Here is a 26,056-nt window from a genome sequence, read left to right as displayed (position 1 = left end):
CTCCACTGCCTTTGTCCTAGTTCAGGTCATCATTATTCTAGTCTGGAACATTAGTCTGGAACAGTCTGGATCATTACTCTAGTTTGGAACCGAAAAATTAGCCATGCACAGCTAATTTTTGTATTTTTGATAGAGACGGGGTTCACCATGTTGGCCAGGCTGGTCCTCCTTGGCTGGTCCTTCACCATGTGTAATTTACACCAAATATTCTGCATCAGTGATTTCACAGAAGGCATATCTGATTATTTCACTCTCCACTTAAATCTGCCAAAGCTTTACTTTGTCCTTAGGATAAAGTCTTAATTGAAGAGTTTCAATGCCTTTCCTGATCTCTCTCTGGCTTCATCTCTTGATAACTCTCTCCTCACCCTTTGCTCTATCCATATAAAAGTCCATCTAATTGTTTAAAGTCAACCCATTATGTCTCACAATTATGATTCTTTCAGAGGCTTCTTTGTTCAAATCCTTATCCTCATCTCTCCACCTCCCCTTTGTTTGAATACCAGTTGCTATTTTCATAAAATCTCACCCCTTACTGGTCCTCTGGTTGGGCAGGTGTCTTGTTTCAATGAATTTTCATAAAATCTCTATCCTACAGAATGGCACATGGCATACAATACTGGGTATTTAATTGTTTCTCACTAAACTCTAAGTTGTGTGTGTGTGTGTGTGTTTAAATTACATTATCTGTTTTAACTGACAGAGCGAAGCACATTTTGCAAAGTGAATGTCATGCTTGTGTTCAAAATTAAGGTGAATTAATAACTGTAATACATAACCAGAAGAATCTTTCTCTGCTAGCATTCAAAAGTAGGAAGAAAGAATACCTTTGCAAGTGCCTGTTATGTTCAAAGTACTATGGGTAGTACTTTACATATGTCACCTAGTTTAATCCTCACAGCAATATGAGCCTTTGAAAACTTAAGCATGCTCAAGGAAAATATGAAATGGCAAAGCCAGAATTCAAAGCGTGACCTTTCTGACTGCAATATTTATGTTCTTTTCACTAATCCACATTGCTTTTGAGAATCTGTGAAAGCTGTGTTGCTGACTACTACCCATCGTGTTGGTTAAATTGAAGAATATATGTCAAAGAGGCTTGTAAACTGTAAATATTCTACATAAGTACTGTGAACTTTATAGGTATTCAAGACACATCTGTTAAATGAGTCACTAAGTGACTATATGATATTATTATTGTAGTTCGTTTGAAAGAGAAGCAAGGAATACTGATTATTTCCATTTCCAGGAGTAACATCACCCACTCTATGTTCCTCATTAATGAGTGTTACATTAAAGAAGAATTCTATCATCAAGTATGTTTAGGAAACAATGCCCTTAGATTGGTTTCTCTACTGTAGAATTTCAGTCTGGTATATGTAAAGTACATTGTAAAGTCTTAGGAGGGTAACATTTTTGATGCGGTGCTCTCTAGTGTTACTTGACCCTGAACTGTTTTTTAGAAGAGCATCTGTCTGGACTAGTATTCCATGGATTCCACTTTAAAGTGTTATAAATCACTTGTAAAACGATATTTCTTGTCAGAGATTATTACTGTTAAACATGTGTTCTGCTATGTAAATTTAAACAAGGAATTTGAAAGGGGACTTCTGGGATGGTAGAGTATGGAAATTAATTTATATACGTACGTTGCAAAACAATTTCTTTTTTTTTTTTTTTTTTTTTTTTGAGAAAAAGTCTCACTCTTGTCCCCCAGGCTGGAGTGCAATGGCGTGATCTTGGCTCACTGCAACGTCTGTGTCCGGGGTTCAAGCGATTCTCCTACCTCAGCGTCCTGAGTAGCTGGGATTACAGGTGCCTGCCACCACGTCCGGCTAATTTTTGTGTTTTTGGTAGAGATGGGGTTTCATCATGTTGGCCAGGCTGGTCTCAAACTCCTGACCTCAGGTGATCCGCCCGCCTTGGCCTCCCAGAGTGTTGGGATTACAGGCGTGAGTCACTGCGCCTGGCCCAAAACAATTCTTATCAAGTTACTTCTCTAAGACATAGATATGAGAATTTTGTACTTTATATTAGAAAATATAAAATATGACCTTATTCAAGTGCTTAATTAGTACCATGCGTAGTGAGATGCTTCAATGAAATTCAGTGATTTTGATGATGAAATATTGTGAGCACAGTGTTGGTATGAACAAGACAAATAGCACTAAGCACATGGTATTGACTATTTATTATTGGCCAGGTTCTCCTATAAGAATTTTTCAGTGCATTGATTCATTGTATTCCAATGCACTGGTTTGTAGCAGCATAAAACCAGGTACTATTGTTAATACATTTTAAAACCATATTTGGAAAACTGAGGAAGAGAGCTGTTGAATGACTTGCCAGTGCCACGCAATCAGAAATCGGTTGGAGTGGGATTTAAACCCAGACCAGGCACCTCTAGGACTTACGCTCTTAATGTGTTTACAATATTGCTACTTCCTAGGTGATTTATTGTGGTGAGGTCTTTGTGGAAAAATAATTTCTTATTACGAAAGTGTTTCATGTTTTGTTTTCATTTTCAAGGTTTATAGCAATTTTGAATCAAGCAACATAAAAGGCAGAGGCCTTACTTTTACCTTCCGATTAATTTTCACAAGAAAAAAATTGCCATGCTTTTTTTCCCTTGCTCTTTAATTCTTCAAAATAATAAACATTTTTTATTCAAGGGGCTTGTTCCTTCAGTTCATTATGTACACAAAAAAAGGGTAAAGATTATGTATTGTCCGTAGCCACAGGGAGGGTGGCATGAGAAAAAAACAAAATGCATATGGCAATTTTATGGGGAGTATGCAGCTTAGGAGGAGAGAGAGAAACATGTCTGTGAACAGCAAAAGCAAGCATAGAAAGGGACAGATGCCTTAAGTAAGAAAGTCCTGGTGAAGCACTACGTCAGCCCCAGGGAGGGAGAAAGAAATACAGGGATCAGAAAAGTTTCCAAGAAATGATAGTATTTCATTTTGGAGGGTGAGAAGTGGTTGACTGAGAAGTAAAAGAGAAAAGTAGAACAAGACAAATAAGGGCATGGGAAAGAGCCCTGACTCTGTTTCTGTATGTACAGAGTTAATAAAACATGTTCCATTCAGTTCGGTTGGTATAAGCAGAAAACAACTTTATTCTTTCTGTAAAAACCAATGCAAACCCATTCTGTAGACTTGCTTCTCTTCACCCCTTGGGTGAAATCAGGAACAGACTCTAGCTTGCCTGGTCATGTTCAACTCAGATAATAAAACAATGGTGTCTTTTTTTAAGACGTTCAGTCCAGTATATTATCAAAGCTCCCAATTTCCATTCAAATAAATTTTCCCCCACCCCACGCCAACCTAAGCTTGGGCCCTCTCAGCAAGCACCCTGAGCTTGGAGCCTGAAAGTGGGAAGGTATTGTGGGTTTCTTGTCTCTTTTTCCTGCTCTACGGAAGCCCCTGAAATTAATTACTCCACCAGCCAATTCACCAGGCTTGGAGCAAGGGGAGAGCACAGAGATAAAGATGACAATTTTGTTTTTTGAATCAGTAAACCTTGAAACCCTTCTATGTTGGACTGCTTGTTATGTGAAATAATACTTTCTCTTCTTAAGTCAAACAATATGGGATTTTTCTATAAATTTGCTGTATAGAAATTAGCTGTTATAATTGCCATTGTTGCTATTTTATTTTAAAGGCTATTTATGTAAAAGATTTTCCTGTGTTTATATATGGCTATCACAATGAGTCGCAGCAAACCTTTTAGAAATTATATTGGCTCTTCATTTTATATACATGCATATAATGTAAAAAAAAGTAATGTATTATATATTACATCATATAAAGTTTTAAGGTTTATACTAAAATTTATAGTTTAAAACTGCAAGGAAAAATGGCATTATTTTGAAGAGAAGTGGTAATTCCTCTTATATTGGCAACATCTTGGACGAGGGTCAGAATGCTTGCAGTTTAGTCCAGGCCTAGCAGCCTATCTTATAAAGCAATGATACAGATCAAGTGCAGTAATTAATGCAAAAACTTTTGAAATACTGTGCTTAGAAATTTAACTTTTTAATCAAATAATAGTGTAGAGTAACTTTTCGGTATATTGGAGATGCTTTCTGAATTTAATGTGTTACACAACCTTGATGTTTGTGAAATTTTTTTTGTTGAATATAACAATCAGAATATTTATAAGTTTTGGTTTTCTTTGGTCCTACATCATTCTATTTTGGGTTTTACTTGGTTTAAAAATGTTTCTGACTAAAATTTTAATCTGTGCATTTGTGCTTATCTGGTTTTCTAGAAAATTCAATAAATGAAGGATGAACAATCAATGCAGTTTTTAGAAATTTGAGTAGACATATTTAGCTATTATTGGGAGTCAAATATGGTCTCAAGATAAATTAAATATGAACTATAAAACATTATAGCACAAAATACTGTGGGACTATCATTAAGCTTCCATTTGCTTTTCAATAGATGGGAGATTTTTCTTAGTGTAAGTAATCTAATGAGTGTTCTCTGCTTATAGTACATGAAGTATTGGGTTAGGTACCCATGAGGATTACAATTAGTATGGGGCCATTGGTCAAAGGTATAGTCCTCTTTTGATTTAAAAAAAATTGCAATTATTTGTTTTTTAAATTAAATTGACTTTTTAAATTGTACATCATATGTGAGCCTGGTTGAAAGATGAGAATTAGTAAACTTTTTGGTCTGAGAATTTATTATGGTAACCTACTGCATCCTTCCTTTAGCCATTTTGTCATGTAATACAAAAACCAATTGTGTTTGCTTCTGAGATTTCTTGTTGATGCTAAAGTCTTCAAAAATGTACTCCACAGAAGAAAACATTGTAACATTTTATCCTTAAAAGAATTTTCCAAAATCTTTAATTTTAAAACAGCGTACAGTTCATATTTATAAAATTTCTACTGCCTTCAAATGGGTTAGTTGGAATTCAGACCATCTGTGAGATGATGGAGATGGGCTAACTGGAAAGCCTAGTAGCTATAAAAGTAGATTTCAGTTGAGCTGTTTGTTAGAAGACAAATGCCTTGCCTTTTACCAAGGTATTTGGGAAATTGTTTTTTGGTCCTAGCATTCACTCACTTGCTCTCAAACACTTCTATGCACATTGCTCTAGCAATTGAATATTGATTCATGTATTTGTGCATATAAGCATGGATTTTGAATATTCGGTGGTTAAAGGTAACCTCCAGGTTGACTGCTAAAGAAACACATTATCCTTTATAGAATAGTTTTCCAAAGAAAGTGGTACATTTGCTGCAATACGTGAAAATGCAGGCTCCAGAAGCAATGTTAATATTCAGTAACCTTAGCTTGTATTAATATTATGAGAACCACTAGGCTGCCAGCTAAATACTAATTTAAGTTTAGATCTGCATGCCTAACACTGCGGACTACTGTTCCTCAGAGCTGTGCATAATTCCTTTTAACACTGATGGAAAGGAAAGAATGAAGTGGTGAAATTCCCTTTCAGGGAAGCCAATATTGAGAAGTCCATTTATTTATCTAGATCATTAGCCTGTGAGCTGACAGTTAAAGCATTTGAACTCTTAGAACCATGACACAAACGTGAACTAAAGAACAGTCCATAGGAGACGCAGTGACTCACATTTGTAATCCCAGCACTTTGGGAAGCTGAGGTGGGTGGATCACCTGAGGTCAAGAGTTCGAAACAAGCCTGACCAACATGGCAGAAACCCCGTCTCTATTAAATATACAACAACTAGCCAGGTGTGGTAGTGCATGCCTGTAATCCTAGCTACTTGGGAGACTGAGGCAGGAGAATTGCTTGTACCTGGGAGATGGAGGTTGCGGTGAGCTGAGATCGCATCACTGCACTCCTGCCTAGGTGACAGAAACTTCTCAAAAAACAAAACAAAACAAAAAAGCAAAAAACAGTTTGCCACACATTACAAAAAGTCCACAGTCTCTAAAATTAAAAATGTTAAATATAGATTATAATCTAAATGGCTCAGTAATTCAGTGATATTGCATCTCAAGTACTAACTGCATATTTTCCCACACATCTTAGAGATAACAAACAACATATAAAATCATTTCCATGTTTACAGAAATGAATATTTTTATATATTAGGTTGGAAAGGACATCAAGCCTGTGGCATCTATCATAGTACATAGCTTCAACATTAATTGTCCTTTCATCCTAATTTTTGCTTTGCTTTTAATGAATGTTTATAAAATTCCAAGGAGAAGATTGAGAGTCCAATATCAGAAAGAAGGAAATAATCAAGTGTGACTTGTCTGTCTTTATTAGGGATTTCTTAACTATTTATTAGGTGGTCCTTTTTGGTTTGAGAAGGAAAAGTTGCCCTATAACCTTAATATTTTAGAATATTCACCAATAATATGTAATATCCTAATTATATATTATAAAACCTGAATCGTTTCAGTAATAATTTGAATATCAAATATCTTGTCCCATTTTCCTCCCTTCAACTGCTGTCTTTTATCTCACTATTTTCTATTTGTATTACTTACATTTTTTCAATTCCTCTTTTCTCCTGTATTTTCTTAATTCTTGATTTTGACTCTCAAAACTTTTCTCTATTTAGTAAAATTCTATTTTCAGTTATGTTGAGTTTTTAAAATTTGGAGCTCTTCCTTATGTTCTGCAATGTGTCATCATTGATCAGAATACTGTCCTTCTAGGAAGCAGCTATATATTCCTGCTATTTTAACCGGGGAATTTTGATTTCTAGACTAAGATGTGCTTTATCTCCATAGGCAGATACCTGTACCTATGCTTTTTTCTTATTTCTTCCCACACATTCTGGGATCTTGCTACCCTAATTGTCTTCCCACTTCCCAGATGTTTCCACATATTTGTCTCCATTTGGTATTTCTTTACTCTTTTCAAACAAAACAGGAAAAAAACCTTTGCTTGTTCTTCCTGCCATCTTCAAGCCCCTTTGTAGTTTCTTTTTGTCCTAGTGCCTCTGCCATATTTGTCACAGGAATGGATTCCACGCTCTACTTCCGTTTTGTTACTGTCCACCTTAGAGCGCTAAAGGTAGGCTTCCTTCTATCCTCATTTCTATTCCAAAACCATGTCCACAGTGGTTTCCAGGGATTTCTTAGATACAAAATTTTATTTCTTTTATTTAACCCTGAAGTTTATTGCCTCATTTAAAAAAAATGTCTTTTCCCTGGCCTTGTTGAAATCAACATTTGGATTTTTCTTATAGATTATTAACTAATATATTTCTTGATAGGATGGTAGTCTGAGTCCTTCTGTTCATTTGTCTCTGAGAAAAATTGCTCACTCTCTTAATTTCAGTTTACACCACGACATATATGACTTTAGAATCTCCATATCTTTTCAAGGACCCTCCTTTCTTCAAATGTCTACTCAATATTTTCATTTGAATTTCTACCATTGTTTCAAACTTAACATGTGTCAAAAGCTTTAAATTATGTTAAAACCTATTCTGTTTATCAGTCTGTCTTATTTGAACAAACAGCCTTCTTTCCTTCTCTGTATATGTCAAACAAATCTCAAAATTGTATTAGGTTCTTCTTTTAAATATCTAGCTTTTTTTTTTTTTTTCATTTCCCATTAACATTTGCTTAGTCTAAGGTATTATCACCTTACATCGAGTATTCCAGTGACATTGTACCTGGCTTCTATGCTACAGGGATAGAAACCCTTTCCCCAGACAATCCTGGACACTTTTATCTCTTCAAACCACTGCCGTGTAACTTTCCTGCCCAAAAATGTGGTAGTGCTCAATGTACTAAGACAAAAGTCTACGTTATTTGCTGAGATTTCAAGGTCAATTATTTTAACCATAATTTACTTTTAAACAAACTTTAACATTTGGTTTATTAAAATAAAATGTTTAAACAAATTAAATTTAACAATTTACTTGAGCAAAAAAATGATTCATAAACCTGGCATGATTCAAAACTAAAGAGCTTCAGAGAGCTCTGCTCAGGTGGGCAGTGAGCTGTTATAGCCCAAACGGGAAGGGAACTACAGAAATAGCTTGATTGGTTAAATCTAGACATTTGCCTTATTTGGGCATGGTCTAGTCAGTTGGCTGCCTATGACTGGCTGAAGCTCAGCTGTTTGTGATTGACTGAGACTCTGTTTTCTGTTACAAAAAATATACTCCTAAGTAAGGTTTCAGTTTGTTTACATACTGAGTTAGGTTACAGTTCATTATGAAGGAACTTGCAATGTGAAGACAGCCTCAGGCTAATGGCCTTCTGCTTATTTCCCATGTTTTACTTCTCCTTAACATCAAACAAGGCTCTTCTGCTCCAGCTGGATTGATTTACAATTCTAGGCGAATACATTATCATTCACTCTACAGCTTTCTTCCCCTTCACCCTTTGTGACTCTACACCTTATCTCTCCTTAAATTTTTTTTTTTTTCTTTTTGAGATGGAGTCTCACTCTGTTGCCCAGGCTGGAGTGCAGTGGCGTGATCTTGGTTCACTGCAACCTCCACCTCCCAGGTTCAAGCAATTCTCCTGCCTCAGCCTCCCTAGTAGCTGGAATTACAGGTGCGCACTCCTACACCCGGCTAATTTTTGTATTTTTAGTAGAGATGGGGTTTCACCATGTTGGCCAGGAGGCTGTTCTTGAACTCCTGACCTCAGGTGATCTGCCTCCCAAAGTGCTGGGATTATAGGCATGAGCCACTACACCCAACCTCCTTTAAATCTTATCTATATCCTGCCTTCTTAAAAATTGCCAATCTCTAAAACTCAGATTACCATACACTTTATTTAGTTTTTTTCACACAACGTTCCTAACCAAACTGTGGGTGGAACTAGTTCTTATGTTTAGGTAATATAGATGCCTTATTACCAATAAGCAATAAATACAGAAGAGTAAGTGACAAACCTCAGCAATTATTTAGAGAAGCATTTTCTCATTTAAAATCAAATTGCACAATGTTCAACCTCTAACCCCCTGTTTAATCTGAGGACTAAATTTACCGGAAAATGTTTGCTTAGAAATAACCTCTGAATTCTTCTTTGGTCTACTTGATTTAGAATTCTTCATTCAGGATTTCTATCCTTTAGAAATCATGGTAATTTATCAGTGTAATCTGCATTTTACAAACTTAGCCACTTTTACAAAAAACTTAAATTCTCTTTGAATCTGATTATAACATCTTTAGATTTTGACATCTATAGAACTGTAGAGGGAAAAAAGGGCTCAAGAAGTCTGCGTCATTTTGTGAGGATAATTGCCACATACTTGGTTTAGAATTGTCAGGCATATAATATTGGCTTTACAAACACCTTGTCTCCTAATCATTATTCACTTATTCACCGCAGTAATGTTTCGGGATGCCTGCTCAGTACCAAGAACTGTGTTAGAGATACAAGATACACAAAAGCCAGTCTTTGGCCTTAGTTTTTCTTTCCACTTTTCTTATTTTGATATATTTTTAGAGGACTACATTCACACAATTCTGTTTGTTTATAACATTTCCAAATTGGGTAAGGAGATAAAAGTGGTGTGTGTGTTTCTTATTTTCTAGGAAAGGAAAAACAGAATGGTGATATTCACATACACTGCTTACTAATGTTAGAAAAACAGGGGCTTTTTTTTTTAAGTGCTAAATTTAGGTCATATTGTTCTACGACACCTTTTAATGAGGAAAACTCTCTCTACCCTATATGTAAATTGGGCATTAGAGCAGGGGTCCCCGAACCCTGGTACTGGTCTGTGACCTAATAGGAACCAGGTTGCACAGCAGAGGATGAGCAGCCAGCAAGGGAGCATCCCAGCCTGAGCTCTGCCTCCTGTCAGATCAGCGGGGGCATTAGATTCTCATAGGAGCGTGAACCCTGTTGTGAATTGCTCATGCGAGGGATCTAGGTTGTGTACTCCTTATGAGGATCTAACTAATGCCTAACGATCTGAGGTGAAACAGTTTCATCTCGAAACCATCCCCCATTACCCCCATCCTCCACTGTCCCTGGGAGGAAAAATTGTCTTCCACAAAACCGGTCCCTGGTGCCAAAAATGTTGGGGACTGTCAAAATTAGAGGTCCTGTCAACTAGACCTTATTTAACTTTTAAAATAGAAATTCTAACTGGAGAATATGGCTAAATAATCAGAAATTTTGTTTCCTTTATATGTTTGTGTGTGTGTATGTGTGTGTGTGTATACATATTCTTTATGTCAAATAAAATGGCTTATTTTTTAAAATAAACTCTTGACTTTTAAAATCATTACTATATTTTTTTCTTAGAGTCTGAATCAATCCTAGCCCAATACAGAAATCACTCATATGGAGAATGCAATAGTTTTTCCAAATCATAATATTTATTTCACTAAAGTGTCAAATTTCTACTTAAAATTCTAAGTAGAATTCACTTTTCTGTTTGAGTCCTAACTGTTCTGGAAAGTGTATGCTTCTCCTAAGGAAATCATTCCAATTTGTTGGTCAGGATGCTTGCTTTTAAAATATTATCAATGCAAAAGGAATGCTTATTTTATGGTAGTGGAGGACTACCAGGATAAGTCTTAATAATACAAATGAATAAATAATCAAGAAATTTGCCATCACAGATAATGTAGGCAAATTCTTCTAATACTTTTATCTGTGTTCATAATCACTGATTTTAGAAAGTTGCTATAGAAGGTAGAAAGGAACCCTGAGTGACCAGCTGGTACTCTCTCTTTGCTTTAGGCAAAAATGTCCAGGACCCCTCTAAGACAGGTATTTCTTTCTCTGGCATCTCAAGAAATGGGACTTCATATCTTCCCATCATATTGCATTCTGTTGTTTTATTAGATATATGGAATAAACCTTTTTCTTGGTCTAAATGTAATCTGCCCTTAATATGGTAAATATTTTGAAGAGTAAACGGCCAGATGATCTGTTTCTTGCACATAACTTTCCTTTATATTAAAAAAAGTTTCTTCTGCTAATCATTTAAATATATTGATACCTTGGTCTTCAATCCTAAATTGTTGATTACTTAAGAAACTTATCATTCTCACACATTCTATCCAGAAAGCTAGTTAATGCCATGAGGGGGAAATGCTCATTATTCTGATTGATGTTTCCCAAACACTTTCTGTTTTCCTATGCTTAATTTTTGGAGAAAGCTGATTTTATGTGTAACATCTATAGGTAGATTTTGACTTACATGTAGTAAAAGCATCCAAATTCTTTCTTTTTCAAGTTAAGAAATCCTTGGAATGATTTAAATGGAAGAGATATTCTTTTTAAAAAATTAAAAAATAGACTATTTTAGTAGCCGTGGAATAATCAATTTTTTTCTGAATTAAATGCTATAATGCTAAGTTATTAAGTTAAAGGCTACTTAGATTCCAAAACAAAATACTTGGCATGATGAGGTGAAGATTTTCTGGGGGGAAAAAATCTAGCAAAATTATGCCACCTATTGTAAATCATTTTGCCAACTTATTTAGATTTTTAACCTCTAGCAATAACAGATTATTTTGATAAATTATTCATATTTCTGCATTGTGCACCTTTTGCAATTTGCATATCTGGCTGCAAATAGGCCCGTCTTTCAGGCTTCAGTCCCCCTGGTCACACAGGATGGCCAAAGGCTGCTTCATGATTAATTTCATCTCAATAGGGTAATTATCATACTGAAATGAAGCAGTGCCCCTGAAATATGCTTTCCTAGAGCTCTAAGTACAAGAGGCTTAGCCTAGAGCTTTCAAGTATGTAGTAACTTTTAGCTTAAATGTTAACCTTTCTCTATTTTGGTATTTTGGTACTATCTATATCTAAAAATAACACTGGATTTTATAAGAATAGGAAACAATAATTTAGAATTTGATCTAGCAATTCATTGGACTGCAAAATAATTTGTCATTAGTTTCCACTGTCTTGTGCAAAAAACAAAGGATGTATATATTTTGAGGGGTCAAGATTTTATATTGCTGGGTCAAATTGTAGCTGCTGAATTAATAAACATGAATTTATCTCCTGGTCTATGGAAAAGCCATTTACCTTTTCTATATTTAGTTTTCTTACCTAAGAAAATAAGAACAGTTGGCCGGGCACGGTGGCTCACGCCTGTAATCCCAGCACTTTGGGAGGCCAAGGCAGGTGAATCACGAGGTCAGGAGTTCGAGAGCAGCCTGACCAACATGGTGAAACCCTGTCTTTACTATAAATACAAAAAATTAGCTAGGCGCAGGGGTGGATGCCTGTAATCGCAACTACTCAGGAAGCTGAGGCAGGAGAATCGCTTGAACTTGGGAGGCGGAGGTTGCAGTGAGCCAAGATCGTGCCACTGCATGCCAGCCTGGGCGACAGAGTGAGACATTGTCTAAAAAAAAAAAAAAAAAAAAAAAAGATTCTAAGTTCCTTGTAATGTTGAAGAAATAGCAAGAGACAGCTTTTAAAGCTGTTTTCCTTTCTTTGGAAAATTAATAAAAGAAATTTGATTCATAATTTGGACCCTGAAAAAATGTTTATCTCAAACATGCTCTTAAGTAGAATTCCAATATTTTCATTTTTTGCTGTTTGTTTCCCCTCCTATTCTTTTATCAAAATCCATTCAAATTAAATAAAAATTTGCAAATTTGTCTAAATTAGTTAATTTTACAAAATTCCCAACTGCAATGTGGGATACCATATATTCTACTAAAAATCTAGTTCTAAAATTTAGAGTTAATACACTTTCTGAATAACACATGTCAGTGATCAAAGAGAAAAAGAGATTTTGCATCATCTTAAAAGTGAAATAGATTCCCGAACTTAATGTTCCATTTCAAAGCAGTCAATTGGATTTTTGTTTTCATTTTTATACTTAGATATTCTGTGCCATTTCTTACATGTTTCATAGAGACAATTTTTCCAGCAGTTTGTTGACTCTGGAGTTATAAAGTTGAACAAGTGACAATCAATCAGTGATCTCAGGGTATTTATAGGGTATTAGGAAGGGAAGTTGTACGAGTAAATAATTGTATTATTTCACATTGAAATGGAAATCCGTAGTGTGGAGGTCAGTGGGCTGGGTATTGTCAATAACAAGGACAAAGTCTGTGTGGTAGGAGACCACTACCTGCTTTACCATCTGCTGCTACTCATTCTCCTGCCCCTGTCAGTTCCTCTCTCTAATGTCCAGTCACTTCACTGCAGCTGGGAGGATCTTTCTTACTTATTTTGTTGTTACTATACGTAAGGGACTTACATGTTATTCAGGTATTTGAATAACACTGCTTATTGTCTCTTGTGAAGTAGTAATTGATCTCTACCAACTTATTCTAAAATTAAAACGTAATAAATACACTGATTTTTTTCAGAGATGGGAGAATGCTCAAAAACATGTAAGATGTGGATAGGATTTTCAACAATACTATTATTCTTTATCTGCTGTCCATTAGCCAAAGACCAATTCTGGCAGCTGACAATGTAGCAGTCCATTTGCCACTAAAGTTATATGAAACCTATTTTTGAAAATGTATTGGATTTGCACTTTACATTAAATGAAGTCAAAATGTAAACAGTGTCCTAGAAATGAAAAGTTAATTATATTAAACTAATATTTAAATCTCTGTGCAAAAATTGGCTCTTTAACAAAATGTTTGCAGACTAATGATATCTTTTCAGTTTTGTAAATCAGATTGTTCCATGTCTGTGGAATCAGAAGACATTGAAACATTTGGCCCATCTGATTCATGACAATTTGTTTATATAAATACTACATGTTTCAGGGATCTACAAATACTAACTTCTCTGATAATTTCCTGCGAAAACACCCCCAAGTGAATTGTGCTGACATTTTAATCTAGGTCCATCCTGTCTCTGATTTAAAAGTCCAAAATACTATTTATCAATTTCAGAATTACTATAATCTTTAGTTGAATATTGTTATGGTCATCTGTTTTTTATTGAAATCATTGTACTTTATTTCCAAAAACATAGCTATAACCAAAACTATGACAAGATAAAATCATTTGATATAATGAAATTTGCATTAGAATATGTATAGTGCAGGCAGTACAGATGAAATACTGTAGTAGGTGTTGGAAACAGTGGGTTCATTATCCTGTATTCTTTATTTTTGTATAGGTTTAGAATTATTTTCCCTAACAAAAATGTAGTTTCTTTTGTAGTTGGCAGAAATCAAAAGAAGACAGAAAAATTATTTATAACGAAAATTTGTCTGTCTGGATTAATGTGTTTTCTGTAGTACAATATTTGGTGCAGCCTTCTTGTGTCGTACATGTATGGACTCAGGGTCGATTTCTTCCCCTAATGTCATGCGATTTTGAAAATGGAAATGCTGTGCAAGATCATATGTCAAATCTGATCTTCTTTGCATGTGTCCTCAATAGTTTCAAGGATGATACTGTTGTTGGTTGGATGCAAGCTGGCAGAATTACTGAAAAGGCATTTGGTTTTAAACTGTTAATTTCTATTGAGATGTACATCATGTAGTAGTTTATGAGCTAATATTTTAGACGGGTGCAAACGCAGTTGAGGGTGGTGCAACTGCAATTGTGTTTGCACCAACCTCATAAATGAACTTTAAAGCTTAAAATCAGAGAAGGAATAGATGGAGTTATGAGGGCCAAACATGATACTGCTACTATCCCGAGATTTTCCTCCATTAAAATCATACTTTTGCAGGTAGACATTGTAGAATGACCTCTTTAAAATACACTTTTACCTGGAAACAGTATCTTCAATGCATCAGTGTGCATTTGTGGACTGTTTTCTTTGGCATGGGTTGGGGACAGGACAATGAGGTGCAGGGAAGACTTAGGGAGGGAACTAAGTCTTAGTAGAAAGAAGAGCCTATAGGTAAGGAACCCTAAAACATGCCCAATCAATATGCACAATATGCACACAGCCAAACCCAGGACAGGCTAAGGTTATTAAAGAGGGAAATTCCATTGAGAGATGACCAACCTGTTGGGACACTCAAATGGGAAAAGCTCAGCAATCGGGGCATGTTTCTGAACCTGACCCCTGAGGGAGAAAGCAGCTGACAGAGAAACCCAACGGTCTGTGGGAGAAGTGATAAGGCCCTAGGAAAAGCACTACATAAATTGCAGGTGTGTGTGACCTCGCTGGTCTAATATAATCTTAGGTGTGATGCGGTTGTTTAGTATCAATGATTTAAGAGGATATAAAGAAAAAGGAGAAGATAGAAGGAAAATTGGCTGCAAAGTTTTTGCAAATATTTCTACAAATTCTAAGTTACTTTACCTACTGATATTTTAAAATATTTTTCTTTAACATTTAATTGCAAACTACGGTATAATTTTCTAATATTTTGAGATCTCCAGGAAGTAAAACATCTGAGCAGAATGGTGTTCTTTTGTTGAAAATTTTGGTCATATTATTTTCTTCCTTTCTTCCATTGGTTTTGGTCAACAATAATTTAATACTTGTCCGCTAAATGTCAGTCATATATAATTACTAATTGAGACCCTCTAGTCTAGGTTTGACAGAGATGGTACTAGCATGCGTGCAGTTTTCCTCCAGAAAAAAAATTAATTATGAAAATATCAAGGGTAGACTTAATTCAGTTTTGGCAAAAGATTTTTTGTCTGGAGAAATAGCTATAGTAATTAGAATATTTATGGATCAAATAATGTGTATTTTATATAACAACAAATAAAAATTAGCATTTTTATAATCATGGTTATATATAAATGAATAATTATCTTACCAACAAGAGGTAAAGCATGAATTAGAAATCAAATCAACATTAAACAAGTTATAATCAACATTCGACAACAATTAAATGAAAGATTGAACATATATGTGAATTAACTACTACATATACACCTAACTTCGTGTCCACACATAATTATTCCTAAACATGTGATGAATGAATAAAAGTGAATATCTAAAACAAATGACCCAATCTTACTTTCCATTATTAAATAATAATTAAATTATTGAAAACAGTAAAGACAATCAAGAACCACACTAAGTCAAATGTGAAGTGAGCCACTATTTTTTGAAATTTTTATTTACCCATTATTTCCCATTCTGATTAAGTATATTTAAATGTTTATCATATAAGCTATTTAAAATAAATCCTGTTTCTTTAAAGGAAAAATTCTGAACAAAGGAGAAAAAAAATAGTAAAAAACGTAGAACAAGAGGGAAGAAAGATCCAAAATGAAGCTTGCTCATTCTCTCGGATATATTTTGCCCAGGGCCACACTAATAGTGATTGGTGCCACTGCAGTTTAGGGAAGGGCATTTTAGAGTCAAAGGCTTGAACTTGAGATTGGTTGTTCTAGGCTTTATTCTCACATTAGTCACTAAGGGACCTTCAGTAAGTCATCTTATTTGGTTCTACGTGTACCATCGATTTCGAAGGACTGATAATACAGACATAATTTACATAGAATTCTGAGATTTTCAAATTCAGATGCTCAACAAATGCAAAGTGATATTCCATGGCCAGTTAACAGTGAGGCAAAACAGTTTTTGGAATATTTATCTTATGCTTTAAATTGCTTCAGTCATGTCTTTTTTTCAGTAAGCTCAATTCTCAGCAATTCCTCTAATAACTGTTTATTTCTTAACAAAAATTCTGCGTGTCAAAGGCAACACTTTTTATGCTCATTTGTGTTTGTGCTCCCCTGCCCCTGTTTTATTTATATATTTTTCCAAAATCGTACTTCATGGTAATTTATGGTTTTTTTTTTTTTTTTTCATTCTAAGAGCCGGGAAAAGCTCCTGAAACCAAACAAGGGACTGTAAAAATTGCAGCACAAGGTAAGCAATAAGATACTTTAAAAATCATGGCTTTTTTTTTTTTTTTTAAACATCTATAGCACTTGATTGACAAAAGCAAAAACTGTTTATTGCAGAATAGCACCATCTGCTGGGATATTGCAAAAAAAAAAAAAAACATATTGTTGAATGAAAATACACAGTTCAAGTATTTATTTAGTAATTAGCAAACATGACTGAGAGTAATGCCAGATTTGCAGAGGAAATGCCTAAGGACCCAATAACTAGTCTTGGCTCCAAGTTTCAGTATTTGAGCTTTATGTGTATTTTTAAAAATAAGCCATACATGTGCATAAAGAAATACAGACACAGATATAAAATAATGTGCACTTTTCTATAATTTTCAGTATACCTTGTAATTTATGTCACATGAGAGAATCAGAATGTTATTAAATTAATAGTACTTCATAAACATCAAAACTGTAAAAATTGGGTTCCAGATATGGCTATAAAATAATTATCCTATTTTTATGAGCCATCTAAGAAAATTAGCTTCATCATTTATGAATATCTTCAGGATATCAGAAGTCCTTTCATCTCACACCATGAGGATTAATTTGATGAAAGCATAAGGGAAGGGTACAAGTGTTCTGTTTTTGTCATGTGGCAAAACTTTATGGAACGCACTTAGAAAATAAAAGATACAATATTTACTGGAGAAGATCTTTATCATCTCTTCTATGCTAGATTATATAATATCAAGCAATAAAGGAGATACACATAGGTGGTGGTACAATTTTCAGGGGGTAGAAGGCTCTCATAGCAGACTCAGCGTATTACATGATGTATGACTGCATGTATTATATCTGAGCAACATTTTTCTCTTGTATTTAATCTCGGACCCAACAACATGCAGAATCACCCCCCCAAATATTGGTAGTATGGGTTTGTTAAATGCCATTTGACTCAAGGATGTTGTCTGTGAGCAAAATAAGCTAGAATTATTAAAAGCTGTGACACCAGTTTTTAGTTTTCATGTTGAAAAACTTGTTTTTCTTTAGGAAAGTTCTGATAGGGAATATAGTAAATATTATGAATGGTAGAAAGGCAGGACAAATTGTATTACCTTTGATTTTTTAATACATGAAAATGCAGGTCAGGGTGAGTTCCTCAAGCCAATGACTACCAGTTTAAGAAATCATTGCTATTAGTGTATATATGTTCTCATAGAAAACCACAATCACCTTAGACTCCTTCTGTTTAACTGAGAGTTCTGAGGACCATAGTGTAGATATGAAACTATGACTTGAGGCAGGGATTTTGTGTTAGTTACTTCAGCCTCATGTTAGAGGCGTTCATGAGGAAGAAAATTAAGAGATATTCGAAAATTTGCTTCATATTTGAGCTTGAGGGTAGGGGCTCTTTAAACTACATTTAACCATTCAAGATTTAAAATACATTGGACAAGGCAACTTCAGAGTTTATTGTTTTGGAATAAAATATTTATTTTTGAGTAAATAGTAACATAGAGTTTCAAAGTCTTGTTAGAATTATCCTTGGAAGGAAATTGGATGAAAAGATTGGTGAAGCACAGTGAACAAGGCAAGAGTGAGGTATTCTGTGTATACATTTACTAAAATAAAAATGACACACCAGTGCAGGGACACACCAAAGCAGAATTGCATATTTTTCACTTCTTTGCAAATCCCGCATAGATCTTTCTTAGATATGTTTATTTTAATGTCATAGGCATATAATTAAATTATGCAGAGAAATAATTAATATTTGCAAGTACTTCACGTGGAGACAAAACTTAAACAAAATTGGCAATAATCCTATAGTAGACTGATGTTTTTGAAGTATAAGTGATAAAACTGATCATGATCTTTGTGGCATGGTAAAACGCTAGATTAGATCTGTTCATTTATTGATTTTGAACTTTTACAACCAAGGACATATTAAAAATCTGGTTTCCATGCATATGTATGTGTATACGTTGATATTTATTTATAACTATTATTAAGATTTAGCATAGATTCTTTGGAATTTTAAAATAATTTAAGGAAAATTATTTTTCCAAACTTTTGAGGCGCTGAGGAGACTACAAAATAAATATCTCACTACTACAGGAAATTCCAATTTGGAGATCTAACAAATTTAGGTAAATATAAGGAAAGGCTTTTGTTTCTATTAAGAACATGAGACAATAACCTCAACTAGGACGGTGGCAATGACAAGAGAAAAACCACAAATGTCATTAACATTTTGAAGAACTAATGTCTGATAGAATATATGAAAAGAAACAAAGGAAAGAAGAGAAATGATACTGAGCTTTGGAACCTGGGTAATGAGGAGATCAACTATCTCCATTGTCGCTGTAAACTGGAAACTGAAACTATCAAACATATAAGAATGGGGGAAAAAAGATACATGTGTATGTATGCATGCTTGCATCTCTTCATGCTTATGTACAGATTTCAAGGGAAGAGACTAGCTGAAGGGAAAAGATGATTCACTCTTCAGTGGATGAATGTTGAGCGGAAGGAGAATAATTGTACAATAATTTTTTTGTAGCCAACTAGAATTTAGGTGAGAAATCAATCTAGTTCATAGGTATTACATTAAAAAAATTGTTGGAAGAAATCCATATAGACCCAAATTGGAAAGGAAGTAGAGAGATGGGGAATTATTTTTTTAGTCAGGTGCAATGGTGAGGTAGACACCTAGTGATATCAAAATGCCAAAGAGAGAACACATGAAAAATTAAACTCAGCTTAAAAGATGGGGTTATGTGCACTCTGTGTTAGTATATTTCCACTGGCTTTTTTCTTCTGGATTCCTAAAGCAAACATTAAGAATTTCCCGGATACTATAGGAAGAGTATAGAAAGAGAACAACATCAACAAAACTAGAATGTTAGCCATTCCTAGTTATTTTACAATGCAAAAACCAAAACCCCAGTTATTCAGAACCATGTCTACTCAGTAAATTCAAGAGTCATCCAATCCCATAACAGAGTTAAATAGATGAGAACCAGGCAAGCTGAATTTGAGGACCAGAAGTGGGACACATGGAACACAAGCTACAAAACCGTTCTGGAAACAATTGAATCCCGAGACCCTGGCTTTGATTAGCTTGTGGGCCTGGAATCCAGGTTGGCAGATAACATGGCCTTCCAACTGGCAATAAACAAAAGCTATGCACCTTCAAGGGACCCAGGGCAGCAACAGAAAACAGAGTCAGTTATGATGGAATAGGTCAAACTGCTTCATTCAACTATCTCCATTGTCACTATAAACTGGAAACTGAAACTATCAAATATATAAGGATGGGAATAAAAGAAGATGCATGTACATGCATGCATGCTTGCATCTCTACATGCATATGTGCAGATTGTTTTTCATGTATTATTTTAGAAATCAAAAAATTTGTTGCAATTTAACAAGATTTTGCTAATTCTTGAAGGAATTTAAGTTTCAGAGGCTTTCTTGTGTGTAGAATTGACAAGAAACTATGGTTTTGTTAAATGTATTCACATTCTCAGCCCTTTTTTTTGTCATTGGTCAAGGCCTTTTTCAGGTTGCCCTTTACACATGTGTTTATGGTTAAATTGATGAAGTTTAGAGCTCAGAGCAATTCATTGACCAGAGCTCCTTCAAGGGGGTAATTTTGTGTTGTTTTATTTTGTCTTTCTTTAAAGAGTTCCCCACTCCCATCCATCCAAATCATGATCAGATGATTTTGAAAATTATAAAATTTTTTGAAGGAAATTCTTATTTTCAATGTAAAGAATCAACAATAAACAAGTCTATTGAGTCAAACTCACAGACTTACTGAAATTAAACCTCATGGCTTTGAAATTCATCAGGCCATGAATTTTGTGTATTATTATATAATTATATAATATAAATTATTTATATATATTATACATATTATATATTATATAATATATACATATTATATATTATATAATATATACATATTATATTATACATGTTATACATATTATATAATATATTATATATTATACATATATAAAATAATATATAATATGTAATATATAATATATAAATAAAAAGTGTATTAATATATAATATAGTATATAAGATATATGATATATCATATATAATATCATATATAATATATAATATACATATGTTATGTAGTATATATTATAATATAATATATAATATCATATACATATAATATGATATATATTATATATAACATATATTATATATTATATATTATTATGTGATATATATGTTATATAATATATATAATGTGTAGTATATTATATAATATTATATATAATATATAATATAAATATTATATATTACATATAATATAAATAATATATTTATATTATATATTATATATAATGTTATATAATATATTACACATTATATAATAAATAAATATATAATATAATAAAAATAAAATAATAAAATATAATAAAGCAACAACATGGATCCAGATTTAGATTCATGGTCCAGCATTTGATAAATATCAGCACAGAGGAAGCCAGAAAAGGTGATTAAAGTGTTCTGTACTTTTTTCTCTATGTAAAAGAAGGCATAAGTTTGCTAAAAGGAGGGTAGGATATTTATTATATATAATATATTATAGATCATATTATATAGAATATATTATAGTCTATTATATTATATAATTTGATATATTATATAAATATTATATATTATATTATATATAATATATTATATAATAATATCATAATATATATTTATATTATATAATTGTTATATAATTGTTATATAATACATTTTGTGTATTATTAGCTAAAACTACATTAAAAAGAAATAAATATCCCAAAGTAGAATTATCTTATTTGTAAATTAATTTATTTATAAATTCACTTTTCTATACAAAAGTAACAGCACATCAATAGCATTTAGAAAATAGAGAAAAATAACTTGTCATAAATTAAAATACATTTTCTTCCTGTCTTTTATTCCTGATCATTAGAGCCAATTCTGCTGCTTATACTCTGAAAATTATTTTATTGTTTCAGAGGCTTCATTTTCTGCTCTGGGCTGCTTTTTTTAACAAGGTCATGATGAAAACCCAATAAGAGGATGTACCTGAAAGAGCTTTGGCAATTGTATCATAGAGCAAATGTCCATAGCAGTTGTTTCTAAGTGTTTTCTAAGTGTTGTTTCTAAGTGATCCCCAACATTCTATCCCACTGAGGTGGGATTACCATGCTGGATTATGCACAATCTCAAATTCAACTAATGTGACCTAAGATACCTCTGAATGATTTTAGCTCCTGGGTGAACATTACACAGAACCAGGGGTCATATTGCTTAGAGCAATTCTAAGTCTGTTGAGCGCCTCTCCCTAATATTTCTGGTAATACCCTTAAGCAACAACGTGGATCCAGATTTAGATTCATGGTTCAGAATTAGATAAATATCAGCACAGAGGAAGCCAGAATTCAAAGGTGATTAAAGTGTTCTGTACTTTTTTCTCTATGTAAAAGAAGTCATAAGTTTACTAAAAGGAGGGTAGGATATTTATTTACCCTTCCTAAAATTGGGTATTTTATACACGGCTATTATAAATGCAGATGTAGACTGCAGACTGGTATATAACTCCTCAGTAGCTAAGCATAGATAATTTTTGGAATATCACTTCCACTTTTTTTGATTAATCCACTCATAGTCTATATTTTATGACCTTCTAGAAAAGATTGTGGTTTCCTCAGATACAACAATTTAAAATGTAAAATGAATTTACACTAAGCATATACATATAAATTTGACTTCTTGTCTGTGTAACTCCATATATTTTTATTCTTCTTTTGCTAATGCTTATTTCTGAGTTTACAAAAATCTTTATATGAAGTAATATTTTCTGGTTACACTCCTATCACAGATATGGATGAGTTTATTAGTGTGTAGATGACCACTGAATTTGTGAATATATGGAATACATTCTCATATTCTGGGGAGTATTCTGAGGAATGATCATTTCATATGTCTTAATGCCATTTTCATTATTTCAGCAGCAGCTAGAAAGGATGAAAAGAAGGAAGGTAAGTTTTATGCAAAATCCCACTGAGCCTTTTGTGAGTACAATTTACCAATATCCTGAGTTGGGGTTTGACTGCTATCCTGTCTATATTCCCCTCGGATAACTGTATCTATTATGTGCATACATTTTGCATGAATGTGCTTTTTCTACTTCACCTCACACAAAAGGGTGAGCTACTTTTTGAAAGCAATTTTAATCTAATCTTTCTCAAGATATAAGGAATAAAGCATAACTTCTCAAAATCCTAGGGCTCCTTCTATGTTGACAGTTTTACCAAATTTCAGAACTATGTAACGTACAGACCCATTCTCATCGGCATTCGAATCAAAGTCTTCTAAGCCTTTGGGGTATATAAAACAGTAGTCAGATTTCAATTTCACCGCTTTAAGCTTTTTATCTGTTTGTTTGTTTGTTTGTTTGTTTGTTTGTTTTTCTCTCATTGCTCTGCCTCTGGGATATTTTTGTTCTATTTTTTCTGGCTTATATACCTCTTTTCATTTTTTCTCCTTTTGAAACATTGTCCATAATCAATATGCAATATTAGAGGAGCTTGCGATGAGCTCTGCTTACGTAGATTCAGGAGATCCAGAGTCCATGACCAGCTAAAAAACATATAAAACACTCCTTGTAGACAGCAAGACTAAAATATTGGTATAACCTTCAACCCCGATTTTTATTTTTTAATTTTTTCCCTTACATCTAGTCGTCCAGAATTTTCACTTTTACTGAACGATCCTTTTGTTTAATTCTTCCTATAATAATTAGAACAACTAATCTTCATTTGCAGGATCCAGTTCTTTATTTGCAATCTCACATTGCCATTTGTGATCTCATGTTGGTCTTACTAACTTTTCATGTCAACCAGAAGAATGATCTACAAAATCAGTGGTCAAGGACTCCTGTGGATCTCTGAGACCTTTTCAGTGGTTCTACAAGGTTAAAATTATTTTTAAAGTGATAGGAAGTTTTCATTTGCCTTTCTCACTGTCGTTCTCACTTGAGTTTGCAGTAGAGACTTCTAGAGGCTAAATAATGGTAATAATACAACACAGTAAATGCCCAAGCAGATATGCAAATCCTATTGCTTTCTCATTAAACCAGACATTAATAATATTCACAAAAGCAATAAAAAAAGTCACTCATGTCACCATTTTTTTTTTGTATTGGGAAGTGTATTGGTCATAAAAATATGTTATTTATGTTAACATTTAACAGGTTTATTATTTTTAACAAATGCATAAATAATGCCATATTTGAAAAATTTCCTCAGCTTTAATTTTTTAAAATTATAAGTATCAATAGAAGCTACGTTAAAAAAGGCTGTTTGGGAGTTTTAATAGTTAAGATTTTAAGGAGTCCTGAGAGGAACACGAAAAACTTTGACCAAGATAATTAATTTGCCTCTAATATTACCTCTTTCCAAAATATTCAACTGATTTTATTCAACTTTTCATGTCATAACCTATTTAAAATATTGAGTGGCTTTACACTGACCACTGAATGTACTCTACAAGACTTAACCTGCAATTTTAAAATTCTTTTTCTGAATCGTCTTTCCTGACTGCCTATTAAGAGTACCTCAAGGCGGTCAGCTTGCTCCTTTCTGCCCGTGGAAGCTGCCGAAGAACCATCCTTAAAGTCTCTCTTCTCCCTGCCGTCATGTCTAAGTCAGAGTCTCCTAAAGAGCCCAAACAGCTGAGGAAGCTCTTCATTGGAGGATTGAGCTTTGAAACAACCGATGAGAGCCTGAGGAGCCATTTTGAGCAATGGGGAATGCTCACGGACTGTGTGGTAATGAGAGATCCAAACACCAAGCGTTCCAGGGGCTTTGGGTTTGTCACATATGCCACTGTGGAGGAGGTGGATGCAGCTATGAATGCAAGGCCACACAAGGTGAACGGAAGAGTTGTGGAACCAAAGAGATCTGTCTCAAGAGAAGATTCTCAAAGACCAGGTGCCCGCTTAACTGTGAAAAAGATATTTGTTGGTGGCATTAAAGAAGACACTGAAGAACATTACCTGAGAGATTATTTTGACCAGTATGGGAAAATTGAAGTGATTGAAATCATGACTGACCGAGGCAGTGCCAAGAAAACGGGCTTTGCCTTTGTAACCTTTGACGACCATGACTCCGTGGATAAGACTGTCATTCGGAAATACCATACTGTGAATGGCCACAACTGTGAAGTTAGGAAAGCCCTGTCAAAGCAAGAGATGGCTAGTGCTTCATCCAGCCATAGAGGTCGAAGTGGTTCTGGAAACTTTGGTGGTGGTCGTGGAGGTGGTTTCGGTGGGAATGACAACTTCGGTTGTGGAGGAAACTTCAGTGATCGTGGTGGCTTTGGTGGCAGCCGTGGTGGTGGTGGATATGGTGGCAGTGGGGATGGCTATAATGGATTTGGTAATGATGGAAGCAATTTTGGAGGTGGTGGAAGCTACAATGATTTTGGCAATTACAACAATCAGTCTTCAAATTTTGGAGCCATGAAGGGAGGAAATTTTGGAGGCAGAAGCTCTGGCCCCTATGGTGGTGGAGGCCAATACTTTGCAAAACCACAAAACCAAGGTGGCTATGGCGGTTCCAGCAGCAGCAGCAGTAGCTGTGGCAGTGGCAGAAGATTTTAATTAGGAAACAAAGTTTAACAGGAGAGGAGAGCCAGAGAAGTGACAGGGAAGCTTCAGGTCACAACAGATTTGTGAACTCAGCCAAGCACAGTGGTGGCAGGGCCTAGCTGCTACAAAGAAGACATGTTTTAGACAAATACTCATGTGTATGGGCAAAAAACTCGAGGACTGTATTTGTGACTAATTGTGTAACAGGTTATTTTAGTTTCTGTTCTGTGGAAAGTGTAAAGCATTCCAACAAAGGGTTTTAATGTAGATTTTTTTTTTTTTTGCACCCATGCTGTTGATTGCTAAATGTAATAGTCTGATCATGATGCTGAATAAATGTCTTTCTTTTTTTTAAAAAAAAAAAAAAAAGAGTACCTCAAGGTAAGGTCATGATCAAGACCTAAACAATTCCAACAGTAAAGATGCAATAATCCCATTTGAGATTGAGACAATATATTACTTTCATAGCAAAACTCGAGGTTCCAGCTCTCCAAGGTTGTTGCACCACACACCAAAAAGGATGAAGCCCAAACAAAAGGGGCCAGATAATGCAACACAAGTTGGGGACACGTCATTGCTGAGGAGCTAATCCAGACTACAGCAAAATGATTTTGTGGTCTGCAGCTCTATTCCAGGCAGCTTTAGGCAGAATCAGGAGGTGATGAGAAACTGCCTCTTGACATTTCCTGGGAGAGATAGGGAGCCAT

General features: G+C 34.3%; 1 protein-coding gene across 1 annotated transcript; it reads left to right on the top strand.

The window, feature by feature from the left end:
• Positions 1-24,348: 24,348 nt before the first annotated feature.
• On the top strand, positions 24,349-25,361 carry LOC112623367 (heterogeneous nuclear ribonucleoprotein A1-like). The gene has a single exon (XM_025383757.1). The coding sequence runs from the start codon at positions 24,396-24,398 to the stop codon at positions 25,359-25,361; it is 966 nt and encodes a 321-aa protein (XP_025239542.1). The 5' UTR covers positions 24,349-24,395.
• The last annotated feature ends 695 nt before the right edge of the window (positions 25,362-26,056 follow it).

Source organism: Theropithecus gelada, chromosome 4 (genome assembly GCF_003255815.1).
Source record: "Theropithecus gelada isolate Dixy chromosome 4, Tgel_1.0, whole genome shotgun sequence".
NCBI classification, from domain to species: Eukaryota; Metazoa; Chordata; class Mammalia; order Primates; family Cercopithecidae; genus Theropithecus; species Theropithecus gelada.
This window is presented reverse-complemented; position numbering and strand designations above follow the sequence as displayed.